The following is a 26,388-nucleotide window of genomic DNA, read 5'->3' as shown; positions in this document are numbered from 1 at the left end:
CAAACCGGATGGACATCATGAAAATGATGTAGAAGGTTGAGAGTAGAAGAAGTTCAGGAGCAAAAAAAATAAATATATATATATATATATAATATAATTATTGTAAAATTAACTGTGTCCATAAGGTATAGATAGTAAGTATAGACCGGAAGTAGAGGCCTGGGCATTGTTGTTCACTAATTTACTCCAAGTAGGGAAAGGATGGCGGGGTTGAAAAGTAATAAAGGGGAGTATATATATATAAAAAACATGGGGGATTGGAAGTGATGCAGACAATTACATTGATGGAAGTGACAATATATCTGCAATATTAAGCTGATCTACCCCCCCCCAAAAAAAAAAAAAAATAATAATAAAAAAAAAAATTATAAAATAAAATCAAAAAAATTAGCTAAAATGCTGAGGTTGTTCGTGATGAGATTCAAACACACAACCTTTGGGTTGCTAGACCTATGTGTTTTATGCCCACCTATACACCCTCCTTTTGTTTTTGCCCTAAGTAACCTTCTGTTTTCTGTAACCATACCAAACGTAACATATCAAACTAATTTGAGTGTCATGGATTTACGTTTACGATGTTACGACTAGTCTATGAGACCAGGCTGAAATGAGCTTCTGGAGTACACACTTCGATAAAACCTTGGTGTTTGAGACTTGATTGGAGGTAAACTGAATTTATGCTGATGATTTTCCCCCGGCCTCCAGTTTTGCTATTCAGGACACTGTCACGATCGTCGTTAGATGAAGCGGACCAAGGCGCAGCGTGATATGCGTACATTCTTTATTTCTAGTACACAAACAAACAAAAACAACAAAACAAACGATACGTGAAGTCCTGGGTTAAACACAAACCTTCCGGAACAAGATCCCACAATAAACAGTGCCAAACAGGCTGCCTAAGTATGCCCCCAATCAGAGACAACAAGCTACAGCTGCCTCTGATTGGGAACCACCCTGGCCAACATAGAAATACATGAACTAGAACAAAACATAGAAAATAACACATAGAAAATCCACACCCTGGCTCAACATATACGAGTCCCCAGAGCCAGAGCGTGACAGACACACACTTATGTGGTGCAATCAAGTGCATTTTGCTAGCACAGCAGAGGCTACCTCAGATATTTACTTAACCACACTGCCTTGGTATTAGGCAGAAGTGTGTTGTGGCATATTTGCATGAAAGTAGTGTCCATTCAGCACATGTGTTTGTTTCCAAAAAGGTTACAAATCTTAACTAGCTCTCTCACCTCACAGCTTCTGTCTCTCATTGAATCAGAATGTGGAACTCAGAATGATAGGTCTCAGTCCTTGGCAATTCACATCAAATTACTCCAACTTTACAATTTGGCACATGATGACTTAGTTTTAAATCATAATATTGCTTGGTGGTTAGATGGAAGTGCTTTTCAATCGGCTTCCGCAACATATTGTCCGTGATTGTGTAATTGTGCATCAGACTGGCCATAGTGCTTTGAAAGCATAAAATGCCCTGAATCTATCACAATAAAGCTGTGACCTTATCTTCAGACTAAACATGTGTCTATACTATACTATACTGTCTATGTCTGCGAGGTAGACCTCCCTGCTGTGCTACAACTGAGCTAGAGAGGCATTAGCATGCCTTGTTGAGCTGTAAATAGCTGTTGTCTCATTCCTTGCCCACTGAATTAGACACAATGACCTTTTGCTGCAGACTTCTCCCTCAGACAGTCTGTTTGTCCTTTTTCTTTTTTCGATGTCCTGCTGCTCTGTCATTCCCAACATTCAGATGGCGGCGATGGCGGTGGTGGACGAGATCAAACTAAATGCTGCGACCGGCGCTTTAAGACACAGGGGCCAATTTGTTCTTGTTTTGATGTGTTGTTAACCGTGAGATAGGCGCTTATGACTGTATAATTGTGGGCGCTTGTTGATCAAAGAGGGGCGATCAGGAAATTAAAGAAACTTGTGGTTTGCCTCAGTGCCCTGGGCTGACACCAGCAGGGTTATCTAGAGCCACCTAGGCCCAGGTTCTGAGAGGGCAGGCTGCTCCTCTATACACTACCTACAGGATGACAATCAGGCATAACTTCGCTATAAGCCTTTGAGGGCCAACTCCAACAGTCACAGGCAAAGCTTAGGTTCTTTGTATCAGTGTACTCTTTGTTCAACTCGCTGTTGATGCCATCTGAGCCAGAGACTAGTAGAGCGGGTGGGTTTCCATGATTTGGACATTTTCCACTTAATACGCTCTTTGGATCATCCTCTCAGGGCAGCAGGTTCCAATTAGATTCGTTGCAGAAAAATTGAGACCTCCAGATCTCTTATTTGATAGGTTGGTTGAATAAGGTCTTCAGGCCTTTAGGTCTAAAAACAGTTTTCTGAGGTTGCCCTACTAGGAATCAGCACATTTCACTCCGCTCATCTGACATTCAAGGGCCATGGCACATCTGTGGTTGATACGTCTCAAAGCTTCAGTACATGTCAGTGAAGCACGACACATATACCCATTCATCTATTACATAGCCCTACATTTTTTATTTGTTCTATTCACTTATGTCTGTCTATCTGTTTACTGCCAACATTACTGCTGACATTGAGAGACTATATATTGTGTGAGCAGCCATGCTCAGTACGAGTGTTCTTTATTACAGTAATCCATGTAGAAAATGATGATTCTCTAAAAGGGAAGGCTCTGCTGACAGCTGAGGCAACAAAAAGGAGCTTTTGAACTTAATGACACAGGACAAATTGCTTGTTTGAATAACAAAAAAAGTCAAATTCCATTAATATACTCCTTGCTCCTAATGGCCAGGCTGCCATCTTACTGTGTAACAGTTATCCAGTGTGACTAAATATACTCTCATTTCATTATTTCTTGCTTGCGCTGACTGGTGACAATAATCTTAAGTCACTTTCTGTCCCCAGGGGGAAGGAGTATGGGCACGATGTGGACTTCCTCTTGACTGTGCCTGAGATGGGGAAAGAGAAGGGGCTACTGCTTCATGTGATTGACAGACTGAGGGACCAGGTAAGTTAATGTATTATTGCATATAGAAAAAGCTCAATGACTGTGATCGAACAGTATAGCAGTTATACAGGATATACAGTAAAAAAACATATCAGTCCCCTCAGAGATAGAAGGTTCCAGGGTGGTTAGTTACCATTTACCAAGATTAATAGTAGAAAAGCACAGCACTAAGGGATGTTTGGATTATGGCAACATCAAGTGGAGTTTGGAGTTTCACTTCAGTAAAGGTTGGAGTGTGGAGTTTTGGTAAAGGTTTGTTTTATTCTAAAGGTAAATTCTACTTCCTTGCATCCTTGAAATATGCCAAGACATCAAACAAAAAGTTGAAAAGAGAGTAAAACCCTTGATTAGCAGCTTACAAGAACAAATATTTTGTCTCCTCAAGGTATGGAACTTGTGACTCCTCCCACCTTTGTCCTAGTGCACATACACTACCGCAAAGACTGAGTAGGATGTGCCTAACCCTCCCGACTTTCTCACCCAGCACCACTATCTTTCCACACCTCAGAAAAAAGTCGAGAAAGAATGTTCTCAGAATGCAGTAGAGAAAAAAATAAAGAAATGTAAGTCTGTCACCTGTTTGTAGAGTTGAGAGAGATATGAACAGAGGAAAAGAGGAGAGGGACAAGGGGAATTGGGTTAGTGCCCTACAGTGTGGAGGGATGAAGTGATTGGAGGAGAGGATGATTACAGAGCCAAATGCATATGAGTTGGCACATAAGGAGGCAATACAAAGATGGTCACACCAATAGAGGGCCTTGGCCCAGGAAATTATTATTTAAATGTGGTTAATACAGTTAACCTGGCTTTGAGAGAGAGAAAGGAGAGAGGGAGAAGGAGGGAGGGAGGGAGGGAGGGAGGGAGGGAGGGAGGGAGGGAGGGAGGGAGGGAGGGAGGGAGGGAGGGAGGGAGGGAGAAAGAGATGGGGTTTGGTACCACCATCCTCCTCGCCTCTGAGACAGTTGATGGATTTCGCGTTGGAAGGGCTGAAAAGAGAGGAGTGTTTGATGAAGAGCAGGGATGTGGTGTCTAGCTGCAGCCCTCTTTTTGTCATCGCTGCCTGGGTTTAAAAATCTTTCCCTTTCCCTCCACCCCCAGCCTTACTTTGCTTCAAAGGGCCAATCTGCTGATAAAAACCTCCTATGCTAACACGCACACACACACACGCTGGTTACTGCTGGAAGAGGGGAGGGGAGGGTGGGAAGGAAGGAACTTCCCCAGATGGGGTCCCTGACATGGGGGAGGAATGTGACAAGTCCATAGGAAAGGGAGCACAAGAGACCGTGATAAAATGGAGGAAGCAGAGGTTGACTCTAAGTCGTGTAACTTTGTCATCTGCAATCTGGTCCCCCGGGGGCCACGTCTTCAACTCTTCGCCTAGGCTGAATATCATGGCAGTCTTTTCCCCTTTAGCCCTGGGGTGGAGGTAAAAATATATATATCTGGAAATGTCCTTGTGAAAATGGGCTTCATAATTTTTTCTGATGGATATGAAAGCATAACTTCAGGGCACGAGCAAAGGTCAGCCAGACATTTCGATGGTAGACAGATGAGATGCAGCTATTTGCCCTGGTAATAGCAACGGAGAACGTGAGAGGGCGATGCCTCATCCACCATTCTGACCTTAGAGATCACCTGTATTCTCGGTTTGGTTAGGTCAGGGTGTGATTTGGATACATTCTAGTGTATCTATTTCTATGTTGGCCGGGTGTGGTTCCCAATCAGAGGCAGCTGTCGATCGTTGTCTCTGATTGGGGATCATACTTAGGCAGCCATTTTTCCTACCTATGTTGTGGGATCTTGTTTCTGTTTCTGTTTCGGCTTGTTGCTGTTAGCCTTTAGAACGTCACGTTCAGTTGCTTTTGTTATTTTGTCAAGTGTTTATTTAATAAATTAAACATGTACGCATACCACGCTGCACCTTGGTCCGATCCTTTACACAATGAACGTAACAGAAGAACCCACCACCAACGGACCAAGCAGCGTGGCCAGGAGGAGCAGACACCCTGGACACAGGGGGGGAAGACATTTTGGATATGTGAGGAGATATTAGCCGGTAAAGGACCCTGGGGCGAAGGGAGAAGCCCAGGCAGGAGAGGATCAACGGCGACGCCGACAGTGCCGACTGCGAAGGAAGCACGAGAGGCAGCCCCAATAAAAACAATTTTGGGGGCACACGGAGCAGAAGGAGGCCCTGAAAGGGCTGACTGTGGAGGAAGAGGAGGCCGCTATTATAGAGGCCCTCCAAGACATGCAGCTCAGCACTCTGAGAGAGGAGATAACTACCTTACGGGGGCTGTTAGCTAAGAGAGAGCAGGAGAGCTCCCTTCAGAGGGAGGCGCTGCAGGAGGCCCACAGGGAGAAGGAGTCAGGGGATACACGGAGAGAGGAGCTGGGCAGACAACAGGAGGAGCTGAGAGAGGAGTTAACCCTCCAGCAGCAGAGAGCTCAGTCCTTAGAGCAGAGGTCTGTCACGCCCTGACCTTAGAGATCACCTGTATTCTCTGTTTGGTTAGGTCAGGGTGTGATTTGGATACATTCTAGTGTATCTATTTCTATGTTGGCCGGGTGTGGTTCCCAATCAGAGGCAGCTGTCGATCGTTGTCTCTGATTGGGGATCATACTTAGGCAGCCATTTTGCCTACCTATGTTGTGGGATCTTGTTTCTGTTTCTGTTTAGGCTTGTTGCTGTTAGCCTTTAGAACTTCACGTTCAGTTGCTTTTGTTATTTTGTCAAGTGTTTATTTAATAAATTAAACATGTACGCATACCACGCTGCGCCTTGGTCCGATCCTTTACACAACAAACGTGTCACCACCATACACCAATCATCTGCTCTCACTGTCTGGGTGGTGGTGGTAGATTAATTGCCATTGTAGTGCACTGTGTAGATCAAGTACTGAAGTAATGATGTTATATGATTATGGATATGTTGGCCGTAGTACTTTCAAAGAAACAATAGTAGCCAGAGGCCACATTAATTAGATATGTTATGAGGTTTGAGACCCATAAACTGTAGGCTGTGAGGTTAGGACATGTATGTAAAGACATTTATGAGAGTTTATGGCCGATCACCAACACAGTAAAATTGGGGTTATTTAAAAGTCAGAGACAATTATTTGGTTTAATCAAATCATAATCAAAACACACTAAAAGCACCCCAAACTCCAGTGGATTATACACTGTCCCGCCATATTTAGAATGGTGAAATTATGGCATGGCGTAGAATTGTATTTACATGACAGTTTCCAACCATCCACTAAGGGCAATGCGATTCCCTGTTACCATCTAGTCGGCTCGGGACGAGCTAGGGCATTGGGGATGGGGTTGAGAATGGGCTTAAACCAAGCGCTACGGCTTCAAGCGTTGCATGTTCAATCCCAGAGCTAGGCACTTGCTTTGTAATTTTATTTTTCTGTTTTAACCCTATCCCGAACATTAACCCTAACCAGTCAGAATTTACATTGCCTTGCAAAAGTATTCAGCCCCCTTCGCGTTTTTCCTATTTTGTTACATTACAACCTGTAATTTAAATTTATTTGGGGGGGGATTTCATGTAATGGACATACACAAAATAGTCAAAATCGGTGAAGTGAAATGAAATGAAAACAATAACTTATTTAATAAAATTCTAAAAAATAAATAACGTAAAAGTGGTGCGTGCATATGTATTCACCCCCTTTGCTATGAAGCACCTAAATAAGATCTGGTGCAACCAATTACCTTCAGAAGTCACATAATTAGTTAAATAAAGTCCACCTGTGTGCAATCTAAGTGTCACATGATCTGTCTCATGATCTCAGTATATATACACCTGTTCTGAAAGGCCCCAGAGTCTGCAACACCACTAAGCAAGGGGCACCACCAAGCAAGCGGCACCATGAAGACCAAGGAGCACTCCAAACAGGTCAGGGACAAAGTTGTGGAGAAGTACAGATCAGGGTTGGGGTATAAAAAAATATCTGAAACTTTGAACATCCCACGGAGCACCATTAAATCCATTATTAAAAAATTGAAAGAATATGGCACCACAACAAACCTGCCAAGAGAGGCCCCCCCACCAAATCTCATGGACCAGGAAAGGAGAGCATTAATCAGAGAGGTAACAAAGAGACCAAAGATAACCCTGAAGGAGCTGCAAAGCTCCACAGCGGAGATTTGGAGTATCTGTCCATAGAACCACTTTAAGCCGTACACTCCACAGAGCTGGGCTTTACGGAAGAGTGGCCAGAAAAAAAGCCATTGCTTAAACAGAAAAATAAGCAAACACGTTTGGTGTTCGCCAAAAGGAATGTGGGAGACTCCCCAAACATATGGAAGAAGGTACTCTGGTCAGATGAGACTAAAATTGAGCTTTTTGGCCATCAAGGAAAACGCTATGTCTGGCGCAAACCCAACACCTCTCATCACCCCGAGAACACCATCCCCACAGTGAAGCATGGTGGTGGCAGCATCATGCTGTGGGGATGTTTTTCATCAGCAGGGACTGGGAAACTGGTCAGAATTGAAGGAATGATGGATGGCGCTAAATACAGAGAAATTATTGAGGGAAGCCTGTTTCAGTCTTCCAGAGATTTGAGACTGGGACGGAGGGTCACCTTCCAGCAGGACAATGACCCTAAGCATACTGCTAAAGCAACACTCGAGTGGTTTAAGGGGAAACATTTAAATGTCTTGGAGGGGGGGGGGGGGCAACAAAATAGGAAAAATGCCAAGGGGGGGTGAATACTTTCGCAAGCCACTGTATGCCTAAATGTAAGTTTCAGTTTCACTTTTACGCAGTTTGTTACATGCAGTTATGACAAACGTCTACTTTTGCTTTGGAGGTTGCGTTGTCTAAAAGAGAACTGAAGTTGATTTTTGTACTTTCACTGACATTGGATAAACACAAACACAAGGATGCTTGCTCACACACAGACACACAGACAAACACACAGACAGACACACAGACAGACACACAGACAGACAGACAGACAGACAGACAGACAGACAGACAGACAGACAGACAGACACACACAGTCTTGAATAACTAACCTTGTGGGGACACACAATTCAGTCCCATTCAAAACCCTATTTTCCCTAACCCTAACCCTTACCCTAACCCTAACCCTAACCTTAATCCTAACCTTAACCCAAAAACCTAACCCTAACCCTAAACCTAACCCTAGCTCCTAACCCTAACCCTAACCCCAACCCTATACCTAATTCTATCCCTAACACCCTAACCTTAACCCTAAACCCCCTAGAAATAGCATTTGACCTTGTGGGGACTAACAAAATGTCCCCAGTTGGTCAAATTTGTGTTTGTTTACTATTCTTGTGGGGACTTCCGATCCCCACAAGTATAGTTAATCACGTCTACACAGTACACACACACACACACACCCCTCCCCCACACACAAACACACAGACACACGTTTCAAAATGCTCCACTTTAATTTTAGTAATCAGACCGGACTGTTCTGGCAAAGCTCAAAATCGAATGAAAACACAGTTCAAACACAGCCTGCTAACACACGCTAATCTGCGACATGAAGGGAGGGTTTGAAATCTTTTGCTCTGATTCACATTAGATCACAGCGGCCCGTGTCCCTGCCACCGCTCTTGGTCCTCTGGGGAAGGTGGCCATGGTGGCAGCCTGCTTGTCAGCTGTTTGTCACACACTTGAAAATAATAAAACAAACATTATAGTCAAATAAGAAAAAAATCTGACATTTTAGATCACATTTGGCAAGCTACAGAATCACATCACTTGCGTTTGTGTAGTTTTTTTGTCTTAAAGGCAAAGCTTAACTTCAAAGATTAACTCCCTGCAACACATCCGCCTCAGTAATTCCTCTGTAAATTGTTCTGGTGAAATAATCTTACCATGGGAGACTCGCTGACATTACCTGCTGCGTAGGAGAAGATTACAGCGTGGCGTTGCGCAAAACAGCCCTCTGAGACAGAAACTTTAAGACGTCCCTTTTTTATGGTGGATTTGTGGGCGTGGGGCCGGAGGCTTCATCAAATGAAGGGCACCCATGTTTAGACACTTATGGTCTGTAAAACTGTCGCTAACTCATTTATCCTTTGGCTCAAGGCATCCTTAGTGATTCAAGGCTAGAAAATAAATGTACAGCCAGAAAGGGACAGCAATATCCAGCAGTATATAAATAAGTTACCTAAATTAAAGCCTTTTAAAATATGCAAGTTTTCTTCATCAACCAACTTGTGACAGGAGATTGCCTAAAGTACACATACGCACAGCAGTGTTCTAGAATATTGGCTTTCAAACTGTAACAAAATGGTGACTATCTTAACAATGGAACTCTACTAGGCTCCTTGGTATTATATGCACTTATGTCAGTCTCATTATGACTACAGAACTGGCGATGTACAAGCTTAGCCTTTATTAAGAGTACAACATAATATATGAACTGACATGACACTTTCACCCACAGTTGTTCCAACAGAGCTAACCCAAGGCCACGCCTCCAACAAGCCACACCTCCAGTTCCTCTAATAGGCCAGTCGTTCCCGACAACCCCAAAATCCAACACAAAGTCCTGAAACCTGGATGGGGGTCTTCAGCGGTGGAGTCGTGATTGCTTTCGAGGGGTGCCATCCTGACCTCGAGATGGGAGCCTGCGGCGGCGGTGCCCTGGTGGCCGCGGGGAGTCCCATTATGACCTTTCCCCTCAGGTGAAGAAACCGCTGTGTTGTCCGATGATCCAGGACTCTGAGGAGGAGTAACCACCTCATCCTCTCTTTCCACTTCACGAGGTGTATGAGGTTGGTAAGGCGCCAGCCGATCTTGATGGAGGACCACAACTCATCCACGAGTCCGAAGCTGGATGCGGTACACCACGTCAGAAAGTCGTTCCAAAACCGTGCATGGGCCTTCCCAGTGACTCATTAGTTTCGGGCTCAGACCCCGCTTGTGCCGGGGACTGTACACCCACACTTTTTGGCCAGGCTGGAAAGGCTGACCTCGACAGCGGGTGTCGTATGCCCACTTCTGCTTTACCCCTGCTTCCGTCAAGCGATGCCATGCAAAGTCGTGGGCTGTGTCCAGGCGCTGATGAAGGTGGTGGAGGTACTCCAAGCGTGCGGCTCCAGGAACCTCAGGCTCCGGAGGTCTTCCAAAGGACAAGTCCATTGGAGTGCGTAGTTCTCTGCCAAACATCAGCGCTGCTGGGGTGCAGCCAGTGGGCTCCTGCACTGCTGACAGATAGGCCCACAAGACCAGATGTCGGTCCCAGTTGCCAACACCGGGTCACCTTCCTGCTCCCTCTTCAGGTCTTGGTCATTCCAGCTCTCAAAGGGTGCTGAGCTCCTGTCTGCTGTCTGAATTGCCGCCACTGTGGGCAGGAGACCCTCCTTTTGTTCCAAGCGTGGGCAGTGCTTGCAGTCTTCCTCTTCACATGGCTGGCGAGACAACGCATCAGCATTTGTGTGGAGACGGCCAGCCCGGTGCTGCATCTGGTAGTCATACTCCTGTAACTCTTCTATCCAGTGAGCCACCTGATTCTCGGAAGTTGAGGAGCCAGGTGAGTGAGACATGGTCAGTACGGAGAAGGAACTGGGTCCCATAAAAGTAGAGTTGAAAATGATGGAGCGCATCGACCACAGCCAACAACTCTCCCGGGGTGACACAGTAGTTGCGCTCGTCACGGTTGAGGCTCTGACAGTAGAAGGCCACCACCCATTCCCCATCCGGCCCCTCCTGCGAAAGAACGGCCCCAATGCCCACATTGCTGGCATCTGTGTCCACAATGAATGGGTGCTGGGGGTTGGGGTATGCCAGGACTGGAGCCTTGATTAGGGACTGATGCAGTTCAGCGAATGCTACCGTGCAGTCATCATCCCAGTCGAACCGCTGGTCCTTGTTTGTAAGGCGGCATAGAGGGCTGGCTACAGTTGCAAAGTCCTTGATGAACCTCCAGTAGTAAGAACCTAGGCCAACGAAACTTCTCAACTCAGAGAGGTCATTGGAGGTCACCCAGTGCTGAACCGCTACCACCTTGGCTGGATCAGTTACAACTCCATCTGCCCCGACGAAATGGCCTAGGAACTTGACCTCCCGCTGCAGTAGGTGACACCTCTTGGGAAGGAACTTGAGTCCTGCCTACCGGATGGCAAGTAGAACCTCACAAAGATTTGCCAGAGATCCATGCAAGTATATTGCATGCACAAGGAAGTCGTCCAGGTAGACCACACACTTCTTGCGGGGGATCGTGTCCAACACTTGCTCCATAAGACACTCGAAGGTTGGCGGAGCGTTGCAGAGCCCGAAAGGCATCAGGTGACCTGCCACCTTGGCCTGGCTTCAGGGGGCAAGCTCCACTTGCCATAACCGCTGCGGAGGTCAAGGGAACTGAACCATCATGACCCTGTGATGTAGTCCAGTGCATCATCTATTCGCGGGATGGAATAGGAAGTCTTCCTGTTCACATAGTTCAGCTGCCTGTAGTCTGCACAGAAGTGCTATGAGCAGTCCTTCTTCTTGACAAGGACTACGGGGGCCTCCCAAGGGCTGTTGGATGGCTTGATGAACCCTGTCTCTGCCATCTCCCAGATCTTCTGCTCTGCTATCTCTCTCTTTGCCACCGGCAAGCGATGGGGCCACAAACGGATAGGTACTGCGTTGCCAGTATCGATAGAGTGCTGGACCAGACTGGCTCTCTGGCAGTCTTCGTCTCGTGCTGCAAAGACATCCACAAACTCTGCAAGCTGTGCTTCCAACATATCCCGCTGCTCAGGCTCAGGCCTTCCGAACACATCTGCCCTAGTTCACGCACAGCTTGCCAGGTAGCTTCCAAAGGTATGTCCACTGTGCCACTGGTCACCTGCTGGGGAACACTCACATCTTTGGGGGGCTTTAGCTGCTCCTTCTCATCTGGGGGAAGGATCTGGTGTCTGTCACCAATTATTGCAGAGTCACCTGCAGCTGCCGGTATCTTCTTCCACTGCTCCGAAGTCCCATCACGGAGTCTTTCATCTGGAGTTTTTGCATTCCAACATCTAGGCATGCTCCCACTTGACTGAGGGAATCCAACCCTAGGATGCAGTCATCTTGGATATCGGCCAACCAGAACTCGTGCTCCAACGAGACATTGCCGACTCTCACCGATAAAGACCTCCGGCACTTCATGTCCGCGAGCTACCCTGTCACAGTGCAAAGTCATACCAAGGTAGGGGTCCAACCCAGAGGGGAAGGGCCCACTGTGTCTGGAAGAACACCTGCCCGAACAAGGGATATCATGGAACCAGTGTCAATCAACGCATGGCAGGCCTCACTGCTGATGCTGCATCGAAGGTAGAGGCCCTGCGTCTGGCCCAAGCGACCAAATTGATTTTCCGGCTCAACGAGCGGGTCAGGTGTCTGGGATGATGTTCCCCTCACTTCATCATCCCCTGGCATTTCCAGTCGACTCAGGGGAAGGCAAAGGCTGAGGGCTTCACAGTGGCGAGCGATGTGGCCTTTCTGGCCACAGGAGAAAGATTATCTCAGGCTGGCGTTGACCTCACAAAGTGGACCATTATGGAGTCCACTGCCGGTGTTCCACCTTGGCATGACAGACCACCTCATCTGAGTCACTCTTGATCTCCACCTCCGTTTCTACCCACCGTGTCCTTGGGGTAACCCGACTCCCTGGGCCCAATATGTTTTCCACTCTTTCAACTTCTTCCAGGGCCTTAGACAGGGGGCAGGGGCGGCCAGCCTCTCTGGTGTCAAGGCCCGGAGGAAGGCATTCTATAGCTAGAGGATGCCTGATATCTCCAGGAGTGATAAGTGTTTTTTTTTTTGTCTTTATCTGTTGTGGTCTAATATTGTCTTTTTGCTAGCTAGGGCCATCTACTTTAAGCGCTGCCTTTCTTCTCCCTGTAGGCGTTACAGACGCTCCCCACCCTTTAGCTGCAAACCTTCTCATTTAGTGTACCCTGCATGCACAACACATATGGAATTCCGGCAGTGTTTGGAACTGCCGATCTGCGGTCAAGAACGCAGAGTTCATCTCAGCCTATGCTGCCCTTCAGTTCCTTGACTTTTTTGCCCTGACAGAGACATGGATAACCCCAGAGAACACTGCTACTCCTGCTGCTCTTTCTTCATCTGACTGTGTTTTCTCTCATAGTCCGAGAGCATCTGGTCGTCGTGGTGGTGGCACAGGTCTACTCATTTCTCCCAAGTGAAGATTTTCTATGTTCTCCCTCTCTCACCTGTCCATCTCCTCATTTGAATTCCATGCTGTCACTGTCACTTGTCCACTCAAGCTTAACATTATTGTCATCTATCGCCCACGGGGTGCCCTTGGAGAGTTCCTCAATGAGTTTGACACCTTGATAAACTCATTTCCTGACGATGGCTCACCGCTCTTCGTACTTGGCGACTTCAACCTCCTGATATCTGCCTTCGATTCATTTCTTTCCAATTCTCTTTCCCCTCCTTGCCTCTTTTGACCACACCCTTTCCCAATCCCCTCCAACTCACAAGGCAGGCAATATGCTTGACCTCATCTTTACTAGAGGCTGCTCGCCTACTAATCTCACTGCAACCCCCCTCCAGGTCTCTGATCACTACTTTGTTTGCTTTTCTGTCTCCCTTTCCTCCAACCCTAACCACTCAGCCCTACCCAGATGGTCATGCGCCGTCGCAATCTTCACTCTCTCTCTCCCACTACTCTCTCCTCTCTATCCTATCATCTCTCTCTTTTGCTAAATCCTTCTCCATCCTGTCTCCTGATTCTGTCTCTTCGACCCTACTCTCCTCCCTTTCCGCATCCTATGACTCGCACTGTCCCCTTTCTTCTCGGCAGGCTCGGGCCTCCCCTTCTCCGCCATGTCTGAGTGACTCATTGCGAGCTAACAGAACAGTGCGAAAATAGAGGAAAACTAAACTATCATCCTTTCACTCCCTCCTCTCTACCTTCTCTTCCTCTGTATCCGCTGCTAAAGCCACTTTCTAACACTCTACATTTCAAGCTTCTGCCTTTAACCCTAGGAAACTATTTTCCACCTTCTCCTCCCTCCTTAATCCTCTGCCACCTCCATCCTCCCTCTCTGCGGACGACTTTGTCAACCACTTTGAAAAAAAGGTTGACGACATCCTCTACTCTTTCACTCAGCCTATTGAGTCCACTGGTCTCACTCACACAGAACTACCCTACGCCTTGACCTCTTACTCCCATCTCTCTCCAGATGATATCCTGCGCCTTGTCGTCCTACAGGTGGCATGGCGAAGCAGGGAACCTCCACTGGCTTGGAGTGGGCTGTCCTGGTATGAAACCTCCGGTGCAGGATCCATGGCCGACTTGCCTGTTCCTCCCAGGCGCCGCTCATAGTCCTTCCCCCACGTCCATGTGAGAGGAGTGTGTGGGGCCACTGTGCTCAGCTCCTGGAGCATAGTGCCAAGCTCCTCCTCTTCTTTGCCAGCTGCTTCACAGTGTCATCCATGTTGTCAAGGCTTTGGTGTATAGCTATCCCACTTCTGACACCAATGTAACAAAATGGTGGCTATCTTAGCAATGGCACTCTAGTAGGTTCTTTGGTTTCACATGCACTTCCATCAGTCTTATTAAGACTGCAGAACTGGCAGAAAATAAGCTTAATCTTTATTAACACACTATAAACCTGGCATGACACTTTAAGTCACGGTTATCCCAAAAGAGCTTACTTAAGGCCACGCCTTCAACAAGCCACACCTCCAGATCCTCTAATAGGCTGCAGCAGCTACAATACCTTTCAAATTGTCAGCACAGTTCAAGCAATTTCTATAACTTTCAACACATTAAAATGAATAGAGGAGGCATACCGGAGACGCGTTCGTTGGTAATTGTGGGGAGGTGCACATTCGGACTGCAGATGGTGGTCAGACTATCGTGGAACGCCGGACTATCGTGTCTCAGTGTCTGCGGACTATGTAAAATTGCGTTGTTAAGTATTTAAGTAATTTCACAGCTGCTTTGGCTTCATAATCTACGGTATGTGGGAATGTAGATAGTGAGAATGTATGTAGTATGAATGATGATATATCCAGTATGTGAGGGAGTTGGAAGCTTTCTATCTGTTCCTATCCTAGTGGGAAGTGAACGGTTACCTGTACAGTAAATGCAGATAGAGAGGGTTTCTGGGGTTCAACGGGTGACATCAGGGGTTTCTCTCTCAGTTCTGATGACAAGCTGATTGGTGCCTGAAGCTAATTAGAGGAGTTGAGGTGTAAGGGACAAGGGGCAGTGGAAGAGGGACGAGGACAACAACTCTTAGTGCATTCCCCACGTCACTCACTCAGTCCCTCCGATGTAATCAGTTAATGACTCAATCATCACCTCCTCTCCTCCTCTTCCGATGCCCTCTGGGAAACGCTGTCTCTTCTAATGAAGTGGAGAAACGCGGTCAAACAAGACCAGGCAGTACTGGCTCAGTAGTGTTTAATGTCTCTTGATTGACCTCAGTGTCTTGGTTGGACAGGAGGAGCGGTTAGAGCTGCACTTCCTCCTTCAATTATTGCTCTTTAAGGAGAGCCTGGCAGATTAATGGGCAGTAAGAGGAACACAGTATCCCAACAATTACTGTGGGTGCTGGAATTAAATTGACAATTTGTATTGTTAATCACCTTAGCTTCCTGGACTGGGGGAGCTGCATAATCAGCCAGGCCAAAGCCCAGAGGAAATCAATCCTCTTTTTCTTCCTGCTACTGCCTACTCTCCACTATCTACCCCCCTCTCTGATCTCCTCATCTACTCCTCTCCCTCTTTCCCTTTGTCTTATCCAGCCGTATCCTCAATGATTCTCTCCTTATATATCTCTTTATTTTCTGTTGTCCTCCCCAACAATCTCTCTCTTTCTTTCTTTCTTTCTTTCTTTCTTTCTTTCTTTCTTTCTTTCTTTCTTTCTTTCTTTCTTTCTTTCTTTCTTTCTTTCTTTCTTTCTTTCTTTCTTTCTTTCTTTCTTTCTTTCTCTCTCTCTCTCTCTCTCTCTCTCTCTCTCTCTCTCTCTCTCTCTCTCTCTCTCTCTCTCTCTCTCTCTCTCTCTCTCTCTCTCTCTCTCTTTCTCTCTCTCTCTTTCTCTCCGTTCCTATCTTTCTGCTAAAAAGTAATGTCTTACTTGGGAGTGATTTTCCGTGGCGTGAAACCGTGTGCCATTGAGTCCGACTGGCCTCCCCATTGTTCGGAGTCTTAAAGGTTGTAATTTAGTTGCAATCTCACAGTTGGCATATTACACTCAGTGGCAGACACACTGTTTTTACCCAACCTTTAGCAAACTGGTGACAATTGTAAACATCTATTTCTAACAGTTCCAGATTTTTTATGTTACTTGGCTTGCCTAACAACCCTCTGATTAAACATGGTTGATCTTCAGGATATTTTGATTTTGTTATTTGCAGAATTCTATGCTTCTACTGCGAGTCTGTATAGAAATCCTACAAACCATTGCAGGCTCTAGATGACAGCATGTGCAAATGCGCAACTACAGTGAGGGAAAAAAGTGTGGTGAAATGAAGAATGCGATCTGCTTCATCGCCTAAGTTGACTCCCAGTATTTACTTAAAAGTAGCTACAAATATTCAAATGTATTAAAAAACTTTAAAGAAATAGTTTCAACGGTATTCAAAAACCATCCCTTTAATATTTAGAAATATCCCAGTATACGGTACAGTGAGGGAAAAAAGTATTTGATCCCCAAGTGATTTTGTACGTTTGCCCACTGACAAAGACATGATCAGTCTATCATTTTAATGGTAGGTTTATTTGAACAGTGAGAGACAGAATAACAACAAAAAAATCCAGAAAAATGCATGTCAAAAATGTTATAAATTGATTTGCATTTTAATGAGGAGGGGATCAAATACTTTTTTCCTTCACTGTACATTTTCATAATAACATCCATCAGGCACTGAAGTAAGGTAGCAGCATAAACCAATCCCATTACAAAGTCAATATCTATATTATATTTATAATGTCAATATCTATTTTATTAGTGGTGACAGTGACAATGTCCACATTGATTCATATTCTCTCCCCACAAGGGCATTCTGCTGTACTGTGATCACCAGGGCTCCACATTTGACGTGAGCAAGCTGCCTAGTTGCAGGTTTGAGGACATGGACCACTTCCAGAAGTGCTTCCTGATCCTAAGGCTGGAGGAGGGCCAGGTGGAGGGGGAGAGAGGGCTGCAGAGGGACCCAGGGGACAGCAGGGGCTGGAGGGCCGTACGGGTGGACCTGGTGGCCCCACCTGTTGACCGCTACGCCTTTGCCCTCCTGGGCTGGACCGGCTCCAAGGTAGGCATGGATCAAATTATTGTGAAATGAATGTGGATGCCAAGACAAACAAAGATACATTGACTAAAATCCTTATTCAATCTTGTTCTAAAGGCAGCTGAGTTTGAATTAGGAAACATTTAATCTGCAAAAAACAAATGATCCAATTCACATGATGATAGCGCTTGACAGAGCAGTCAATAACCAAAAATAAAACATTGATGATGAGAAATGAATAGCTAAACACTAACAGGAAAGATAGCTGGCCAAGCTGGCCTTCATTGTCTTTTCGCTGGTGACTGGCCTTTGTTGTGTTTTTGCTGGAGACCAGCCTTCATTGTGTTTTCGCTGGTAACCAGCCTTCGTTGTATTTTTGCCGGTGACCAACCTTCGCTGTGTTTTGGACACTGGTGACCAGCATAAGCCAAAGCAAAACCAGCATCAAGTCACATCATGCTGGCTTGCAAAGTGATGTTTAATTTCATTTACATTTTAGTCATTTAGTAGACACTCTTATCCAGAGTGACTTACAGGAGCAGTGTTAGTGAGACAAGGGCAGATCTTTTACAAAAAAAAGCTACAAAAGAGTAGTTAGAAGGTAAGGGGTTCTTCTACATAGAAGATCATAGGAAATACCAGGACATTGTGTCTATAATACTGTAATAAGTTGCTGTCACAAACTCCAAACTCCACACAGTTGTCACTGATTAGTTGGCTATTAATGTCCCTCTGACCAAACAATTTCTGTACTTACAGCATTCATATAAATTCATTTTTATCAGGTTTTTTTCTTTGGCAGACCTTATTTGTTTTATTGACATTTGTCAATAAAACTCATGAATGCAACTGTTCATGTCAAATTGTGTTGTGTTCTACTTGTAGCCCTGGATGTCCAGAAAAGAAAATGGTAAAACACATCATTGTGAGGCTAAATATAAGGGCTGAATTTGCAGATACTGTACATTTTAGCCCGCATGTTTGCTGGGAAAAGATGGGCTTATTTCAGGCAAAGTGTGGGCTGCCCTCAACAGAGTGGCGATATCCGAATTGTTGGATGTACCCACTCAGGCTGGATTCCAATAGGAATTAGACATCACTTTGCAAGACTGCATAATGTGATTTGATGCTGTTTTTGCGGGTAACTAAGTTGGTCAGCTGTGTCCAAAACACAACGAAGGCTGGTCGCCAGCAAAAACACAGTGAAGGCTGGTCGCCAGCAAAAACACAGTGAAGGCTGGTCACCAGCAAAAACAGAGTGAAGGCTGGTCACCAGCAAAAACACAGTGAAGGCTGGTCACCAGCAAAAATACAGCGAAGGCTGGTCACCAGCGTAAATGCAACGAAGGCTAGTCACCAGTGTAAACGCAACGAAGGCTGGTCACTAGATAAAACAAAACGAAGGCTGGTCACCAGTGAAAAGGCAACGAAGGCTGGTCACCAGCGAAAACGCAACGAAGGCTGGTCACCTGTGAATTTACAACGAAGGCTGGTCACCAGCGAAAACACAATGAAGGCTGGTCTATGCATTTTTTGTTTTCAGCAGAGTTACTGTTGGGGAATACAACAAGGGTTGTAAGGTGGCAGGAGGGTGGAGGAAAGGGGGATAAATGAAATAAAAAAGGATAACAAGAGATATGATTATCAATTCTGTTCTTCCACAGCAGTTTGGGAGAGATCTGAGGACATTTGCCCGAAAGGAGAGGCAGATGCTTCTTGACAACCATGCCCTGTATGACAAAACTAAGGTACTGTGTGTTCCCTCATATACAGTGCAACTGATAATACAAGGCTCAACCATTTGTTTTAGACCGGTCTTGTCCCAATGGTGGTGATGCTCAATATATCTTTACCACTGAGGCATTTTTTTTGTCACCTACAGTATCATGCTGTACTAGTACAAATGTTTAGTTGTCGTATTGGCTCTCTCTCTCTCTCTCGCTCCAAAGTCTAGCCTCCAGAGTGCGTGTTTATGAATCTGGGTGGTGAATTACAGCCCTTGTCCTCGAACGTTATTGGAGGGATTAGGCTTGGGTGTTAGAATGCCTGGCTGGGAATACACAGACACATTATCTTGAGTTATTTTATAACAATATGTGCCTCCTCTGAGTGAGCAGAAACTAGATATTGACGTGAGGGCAACATTTTTAATTACAGCTCTGCTTGCTCTGAGGAGGCATGATGCACCCCACACACACATGCGCACAGACATAAGGAGGCACGCATACACAAACAGACAAACACACACACATGCACGCCCACATACACACCGGCAGATGCATACACGCACGTAAGCAACACACACACAAATGCACATACACACATACATGCATGTACACACACACACACAGTCCTGCATAACTAACCGTGTGGGGACACACAATTCAGTCCCATTCAAAATCGTATTTTCCCTAACGTAACCTTGACCCTAACCTTAACCACAAAACCTAACCTTAACCCTAACCCTAAACATAACCCTAGCTCCTAACCCTAGCCCTAAAACTAACCCTAGGTCCTAACGCTAACCCTAAACCTAATTCTAACCCTAACACTAATTATAACCTTAACCATAAACCTCTAGAAATAGCATTTGACCTTGTAGGGACTAACAAAATGCCCCCAGTTGGTCAATATGTAATTTGTTTACTATTCTTGTGGGGACTTCTGGTCCTCACAAGTATAGTTAAACACGTCCACACACACACACACACACACACACACACACACACACACACACACACACACACACACACACACACACACACACACACACACACACACACACACACACACACACACACACACACACACACACACTCTAAAGTTAACATCAGCTTTAAGTTATAAGTGAATCAAATCCATCTATTGGTTTCAATATATGAGGTAGAGGCTTGTTAAGGTGACATTAATTGTACTGCGAAGCACAAGGTTAATTTCCAAATGAATTACATTTGCATCTCAGTTTCAGCCAATTGATTGATTGAGAAACTAATATGATAAAAGGCTATTATATCAATGTACATCCCATTATAATTCAAATCACATTATCCCTCACTTGCCCACACAGCAAGACCTAATTACATTCAGTTTAATACATCTTGAATGATAGGGCAAAATGTAGATTTCTGCATAAATAGACATATCCAAAAGTAATTATTTTTTATGAGATGGTCGTAAACAATAACTGGTAATGCTGCATAGTTTTAGAAAGGTCTGGAACTCACTTTTTATTTTATTTTCATAGATTGCTGAGGTCTTGTGTACACCTTTGAGTACACAAGTGCAGTAGAAGTATTATGAAAAAATAAAAATATGAAAAATAATACATAATTTTTTTCCTATTCAACCAAAGTGGTGCAATAAGGCTTAAAATGATTGAAATGCTTAGTAACAATCAAATTATAAACATCTTACTTTAAAATGTAACCTTTCTTATAACTGTAAAATAAATATGATCATACTTAGTGACGTACAATATTGGTACCATTTCATATAACTGACGACAGAGACTTTTCTTCCAAACATCCTCTGAGCAGTGCTGAGACACCATTCAAATGTGTGCAGACTCGTTACAACAGGGGTGTCAAACTCATTCCATGGAGGGCCTAGTGTCTGAGGGTTTTTGGTTTTTCCTTTCAATTAAGACCTAGACAACAAGGTGAGGGGAGTTCTTTACTAATTAGTGACTTTAATTCATCAATCAATTACAAGGGAGGAGTGAAAACCGGCAGACACTAGGCCCTCCATGGAATGAGTTTGACACAGGTTCTACATGGTCTTATGCTGAGCCACACTGGCTGCGTTACAACTTCAGCTGTAAGCCAAGAGAAAGTGGTCTTGATTAAAGTTAATGATATTATTTTGTATTTTTCCCTGTTGACAGCTATAAATCCATCTGAGAACATCACAGTACTATTGTTGCATCCGCTATATGAAATATACACTATTGCAAGCGCAGTTGTGAGTTTCACAGGCCAGAAAATTTGACGTGTCGCTCCCTATGCAAATAATCAATTTCCTGTGTCTGTGAAACTCACAGCTGAGCTTGCAATAGCACATATGAATCAGAACAACCAGTGCTTTTAGGGGAGTGTAAGGCAATTGATGTTGCACCATTTACAGAGCACGTTGTAAACAGAATTATCGGTCGGAACTGGTCCAGAACTGCTCAAAGTCCCATATTCTGTATAGGGGACTTAACATCTAAGAGGTTTTAATTCATGACAAATTCCCCTTTGTTTAGATACATGATGTAATTTGTTTTTTTCTCACAAAGGGTTGCTACTATCACTATGTTACTACTGCACTACATGCTAAAGACTATGGCGTGAAGTTGGGGGTAGATATGTTTTGAGTAAGAGTGCTTCATTTTTTGACCACTTAAGGAGCATCTTCAAGTTTATGCTAAAATCCCTCTGAACAAATATTACATACTGTAAGAGAATGTCACATGAAAAACATAAATATGTTTATTACAGTCCCAGATGACAGTCAGTGCTGAGGTTATGCATACACTTAGCCTTGCTAAGAGCATGGGATCCTGCAACAATGCATATTGGCTCATTTACATGTACAGGGCAGCGGGAGCATGAGGACAAGCATCTTGAGGAGTGAGCGGAGCAGGACAAGGGCACCAGGCATGTCACCCGACTGACCGACAGGGATACACATTGTCACCACAAAGTCCCCATTACTCCCTCCCTGAGGAACGGGGGTCAGGACATAGAGAGAGCAGGGTGGCAGCTTTATGACACATATTATACAGACGCGGCCATCTCAGAGGTTGTTTATTCAAACACAAGGGCAGAGGGAAGCACACTGGCTGTGCAGCGATCTGGGTGCTGGCGGGGACAGGATGATCGGATCACGTACACTTACACTCAAAATTAGATCTGGGGTCAGGTCGGATGAGTGTATGGTTGAGTTTTCGAGTTTGACGAGGAAAGTAGTCGGGAACTTTTTGATTAATTGAGATTAACACACACACACACACATAAACCTCACTCACTCAGACTCACTTTGGCACAGCGTGCAGTTTCACTACTAGTTTCAAGGTCAGCAGATTACTTAAAAGGGTACGTTCTGACATTCAACAGTGTGACCCGTTTTTTCATTCAACAGTGTGACCCGTTTTTCAGCTGTCAGCTCGACATTACAGCCATAATTAAGGTAATGAAGATCAATTAAGTGTCTAAGTCGCCGGGCTGCCTCCGACTCCACAGATCTTTGACTATTCCTTCTGTTCTTCTGTTCGATCTAGGCAGGGAGGAGTGGTCCCTCTCTGTCTGGTCCTCGTCACTGCTGCAAAGCCCTCATTAATTGGATGAACGTATGGCCGCCACCACTCAGATAATGGCACTTTTAACTTTTAGCCGTGATAATTGACCAATCTTTTCCCCCCAGAGAGTCGGTGCTCTGCGTCTGACTGGTGTCAGGACAAACCGGGGAGATATGGGAATGGGCTGATTGGGAGGGAGGGGGGTTTCAGAGAGAGGGGGGTTACTCGTCGCCACCCGACCATTGAAGACCAAACACGGTCATTTAGAGGTCTTCCATCTTGTAATTTGCTTTAAAGAGCTTTCGCTAGATGGATGCACATGACGATGCGCTCTGTCTCACTGTAATATGGAATAGCTTAAAAACATTATGGCTAAACTCAAACTAATTATCCCAATTAAGGAAGGACAAGCCCAGGGGAATAGCCTTGAGAAAGAAATGCAACAGCTTCCAGAGAGAGGGAGTGAATGTCTTCCAAGACAGCTTGTCATAATATGGTAGCAATACCTGGCGGACAGTTGGACTCACTACACAAACATCACAGCGTTGTAGTACTCTGTATGTTGTCCATATTAGGACAGCAGAGAGTCCCAAGGCCTTAGATCAATATAGTACTACTGCAGCTGTATTTAAAGTGTACATTAGCCTAGTCTGCGAGTGAAGTGGGATGTGAGGGCCTGTGTTCTATGGGAGCAGGGAGCAGGGAGTTGGGGTGAGCGTCTGTCCTCTGCTGTTAGGCTGAAGGTGTGGGATAATGAATATGTGTTGTGGGCTTGATGAATGAGAACAAGTGGAGGATTTCATCAGCCCCAGACAGACTGACTCCCTCCCCGATCAGGAGGGCTCTGTTACTTGTCCAACACCTCCTAAACACAGCCCTCTATTGCACGGTGTACCCTTAAAATTCCCTGCATGTGGGAGTATGTGTGTGTGAGGAAGTGCATATGTGACCGACCGGCTCGATTCAGTATTATGTAGCAAAATTTGAAATTGTGTTTTTTACATTGGATAAAAGTAGAGACTCAGAGCTAGAAAATGGTATATCATACACTACAGTTGAGGAACAATGGGAAAGTAATTCTGCTTAGAAAGTTGATAAACTTGTAACCTCCCTTTTGAGAAAATGGCCCTTGAATGTTTTGGTACCTACTGGAGAGCTCTTCTTTTTCTACACCCATTCAGCATCGTCCACACCGTCTTAAGCTTTAGCCCCACCCATTCCTTTAAGGATTCACATGTGAGGCTATGTACTAAACAACCAAAGATTTCAAGACTAAAGGCTGGTTTATACTACGGATGTGTTCATACATTTAATGGAGTGGAGTGCCAGAGTGTGCTCTGGGCGTTCGTAAACTCAGAGCATTGTCAGATTGTCCGTTCGTAAATTCTGAGCGTTTCCGTCTCGGAGCATTCAGAGCGCACACTGGACGCTCTGGCCGAGGAGTAGGGTTGAGCCGAGCATTCTGACCTAACAACAGCAGTCAAGCACCCAAGCTAACTGGCTAACATTGGCTAGCTACTTCCAGACACAAATGAGAGAACAGCTCACTCTGACCACTTTACTTGCCCTAGCAGAGCTGGTTAGGCTGTAGTTATGTTATCCAGAGTGTTGGTGACTGCAACTGTGTTGCTGGCAACAATTTAATTATGTTTTTTTGCCAACACCGGCCATATTCAACGGGTGTTGAGCATTCGTAAATTCTTCAGTTATTCTCTTACACACTCAGACGAGAGTGCTCTGAAATCGGAGTAGATAGCCAGAGCAAATTTACCAGCTATGTCTATCGACAGTTGTCACAGTGACATCATCAAAATTCTATTGAAATAGTTACTTGCATAGTGGAGTCTTTTGTTTAGAGATGTAGCTAGATAGCTAAACAATGAACCATAATCCCAACTCATAATGTTACTACCCTGCATGAATCTGCAGGTAGCTAACCAGTCAGGTTCAATGTTAGCTAGCTAACATTAGGCTATAACTAGCAATACAAATGGCTCTGAGATACGAATAATATTACTACACAGATCATACACGTAATGTTAGCTAGCTAGCCAGCCAGCTAACGTTAGCTAGCTAGCTAACAGTACACTTTAACTTGAAATGAAAACGACTTTCTGACTAAATTTGAAACGTGTAATATCTGAAAATGTAGCTAGCTAGACTATCTTACCCATATACATGGATGGACGCTTCTTCCTCTCTGTCACGGATGCCATGGTTGCCCTTAGTTTGAAGACGTAATCCGGAGCCAGGTGTTTTATCCAACAGCCTTCTGTGTGTTCTCTTTTCGACCCCATCTGCATATTCGCAATCAAATGCCAGAATTTTCTCCATCTCCTTAGCTATCATACTCTAATTCCACTGATTTCAAAACTCGGTCCTCCAGAAAGTGGAGAGCAACACTTATGTAGTTCTACTACGTGATATCTTAAAAAAAAGACTTGTTAGAAAGGATTACCTACACATACTGACCAGCTCATGTTATGGACAGAAGCGTGCTACATGGCAGACCAATCCAAACTAATCTCTCGGCATGTCCAGCCCACTCATTATCTCAGCCAATCATGGCTAGCGGGAAGGTTGCTGTCTTGTTCCATGGATAAACCAACTAGGCTCTTAATTTATTTACAGATGGCAAACAAGTTTGTTATAAAGGCACATGTAAGTTCACATGTTCCAGAAGGTATTTCGGCAAAAAAACGCATTTTGATTTAAAAAAAGGTTTACGTTCAAATGGCGCTCCTCTGAAGTAGTGACGTATGACATACGCCTAGTTTCCTGAAACGAGTCACGTATGTGTAAAGAACAGTATGTGAGTATTTGTCTGATACAAATGTGTATGCAAATGTATTCTCTACTGTATGTGCTAGTGTGGAAGTATGAATGTGTGCTGCATAAGTAATGTATGTGCATAAAGTGTGATGATATACTGTATATGTGTGTGTGTGTGTGTATATGTGTGTTTGTGTGGTCATACAGTGTGTGTGTGTACATGTTGTGTGTGTGTGTGTGTGTGTGTCTGAACATGTGGGTGTGGGTGTGTGTACGATCATACTATATGTGTGTGTGTGTGTGTGTATGTGTTGTGTGTGTGTGCCTAAACGTGTGGGTGTGGGTGTGTGTACGGTCATACTATATGTGTGTGTGTGTGTGAAGCAGTATCTCACAGAGGGTAATTACTCAAAAGCCAAGTGTAACAGTGTGATTAATGGCGTGGCGGTCAGGAGGTTTTTGAGTCTGATGTCCTGGCTCTAGCTGTAACAGTGTTGTGATATGAGAGGGGAAATTAATATTCTCTCACCTAAATGTCATGTAAATTGATTGACAGATACATTTCCTCTTATTTAGGCTACTGTATATCCTAATAATTGAACACTATGAAACACTCAATGTTTTCAAAAGTAAAGCAGGGCTGTTTCTGAGCTCAAAACCTGGTGTACTGCATGCAAGGTTAGAGGTATTTCTAAAACACATCACTACATTTTGCCAAAGCTAGTGTTTGAATTTACAATTTACACATTTAATGAACTTCGCACACTGTGAAAATAAAATATTTTGTGACCTAAATTCCCTCAATACGTCACACATTTAGAGGAAATTCTCAGCACCACAATCCAGTCTTACTCCCTCTCTGTTGAGGTCACATCTGTTACAGTTGTAACATTCAGTATCACATATTTCCTTCAGAAACACTAGTCTACAGTGAGTTGTGTATAGAACTGCCTGTCCTATTTCAGTCGTAGCATGTGGAGTATTCACAACTCATCTTCCTCCCCCTCCCCCTCCCTCCTCTCTCCCTCCATTCCAAACTCCATTCTCAGAGCAGCGGATGAGTAGACAAAACCCGGAGCAATT

General features: G+C 44.7%; 1 protein-coding gene across 1 annotated transcript in view; it reads left to right on the top strand.

Moving 5' to 3' along the window:
- The window catches only part of dntt (deoxynucleotidyltransferase, terminal), a gene marked incomplete at both ends in the record, with an annotated part of 234,685 nt that overhangs the window by 129,467 nt on the left and 78,830 nt on the right, over positions 1-26,388 (top strand). The window contains 3 exons of the mRNA XM_084153007.1: positions 2,911-3,013; positions 17,025-17,279; positions 18,923-19,003. Coding sequence (XP_084009133.1) covers positions 2,911-3,013; positions 17,025-17,279; positions 18,923-19,003 — 439 coding nt within the window. The remainder of the gene's footprint in view (positions 1-2,910; positions 3,014-17,024; positions 17,280-18,922; positions 19,004-26,388) is intronic.

Source organism: Coregonus lavaretus (genome assembly GCF_964263955.1).
Source record: "Coregonus lavaretus genome assembly, chromosome: 1".
Classification (NCBI taxonomy): domain Eukaryota; kingdom Metazoa; phylum Chordata; class Actinopteri; order Salmoniformes; family Salmonidae; genus Coregonus; species Coregonus lavaretus.
This window is presented reverse-complemented; position numbering and strand designations above follow the sequence as displayed.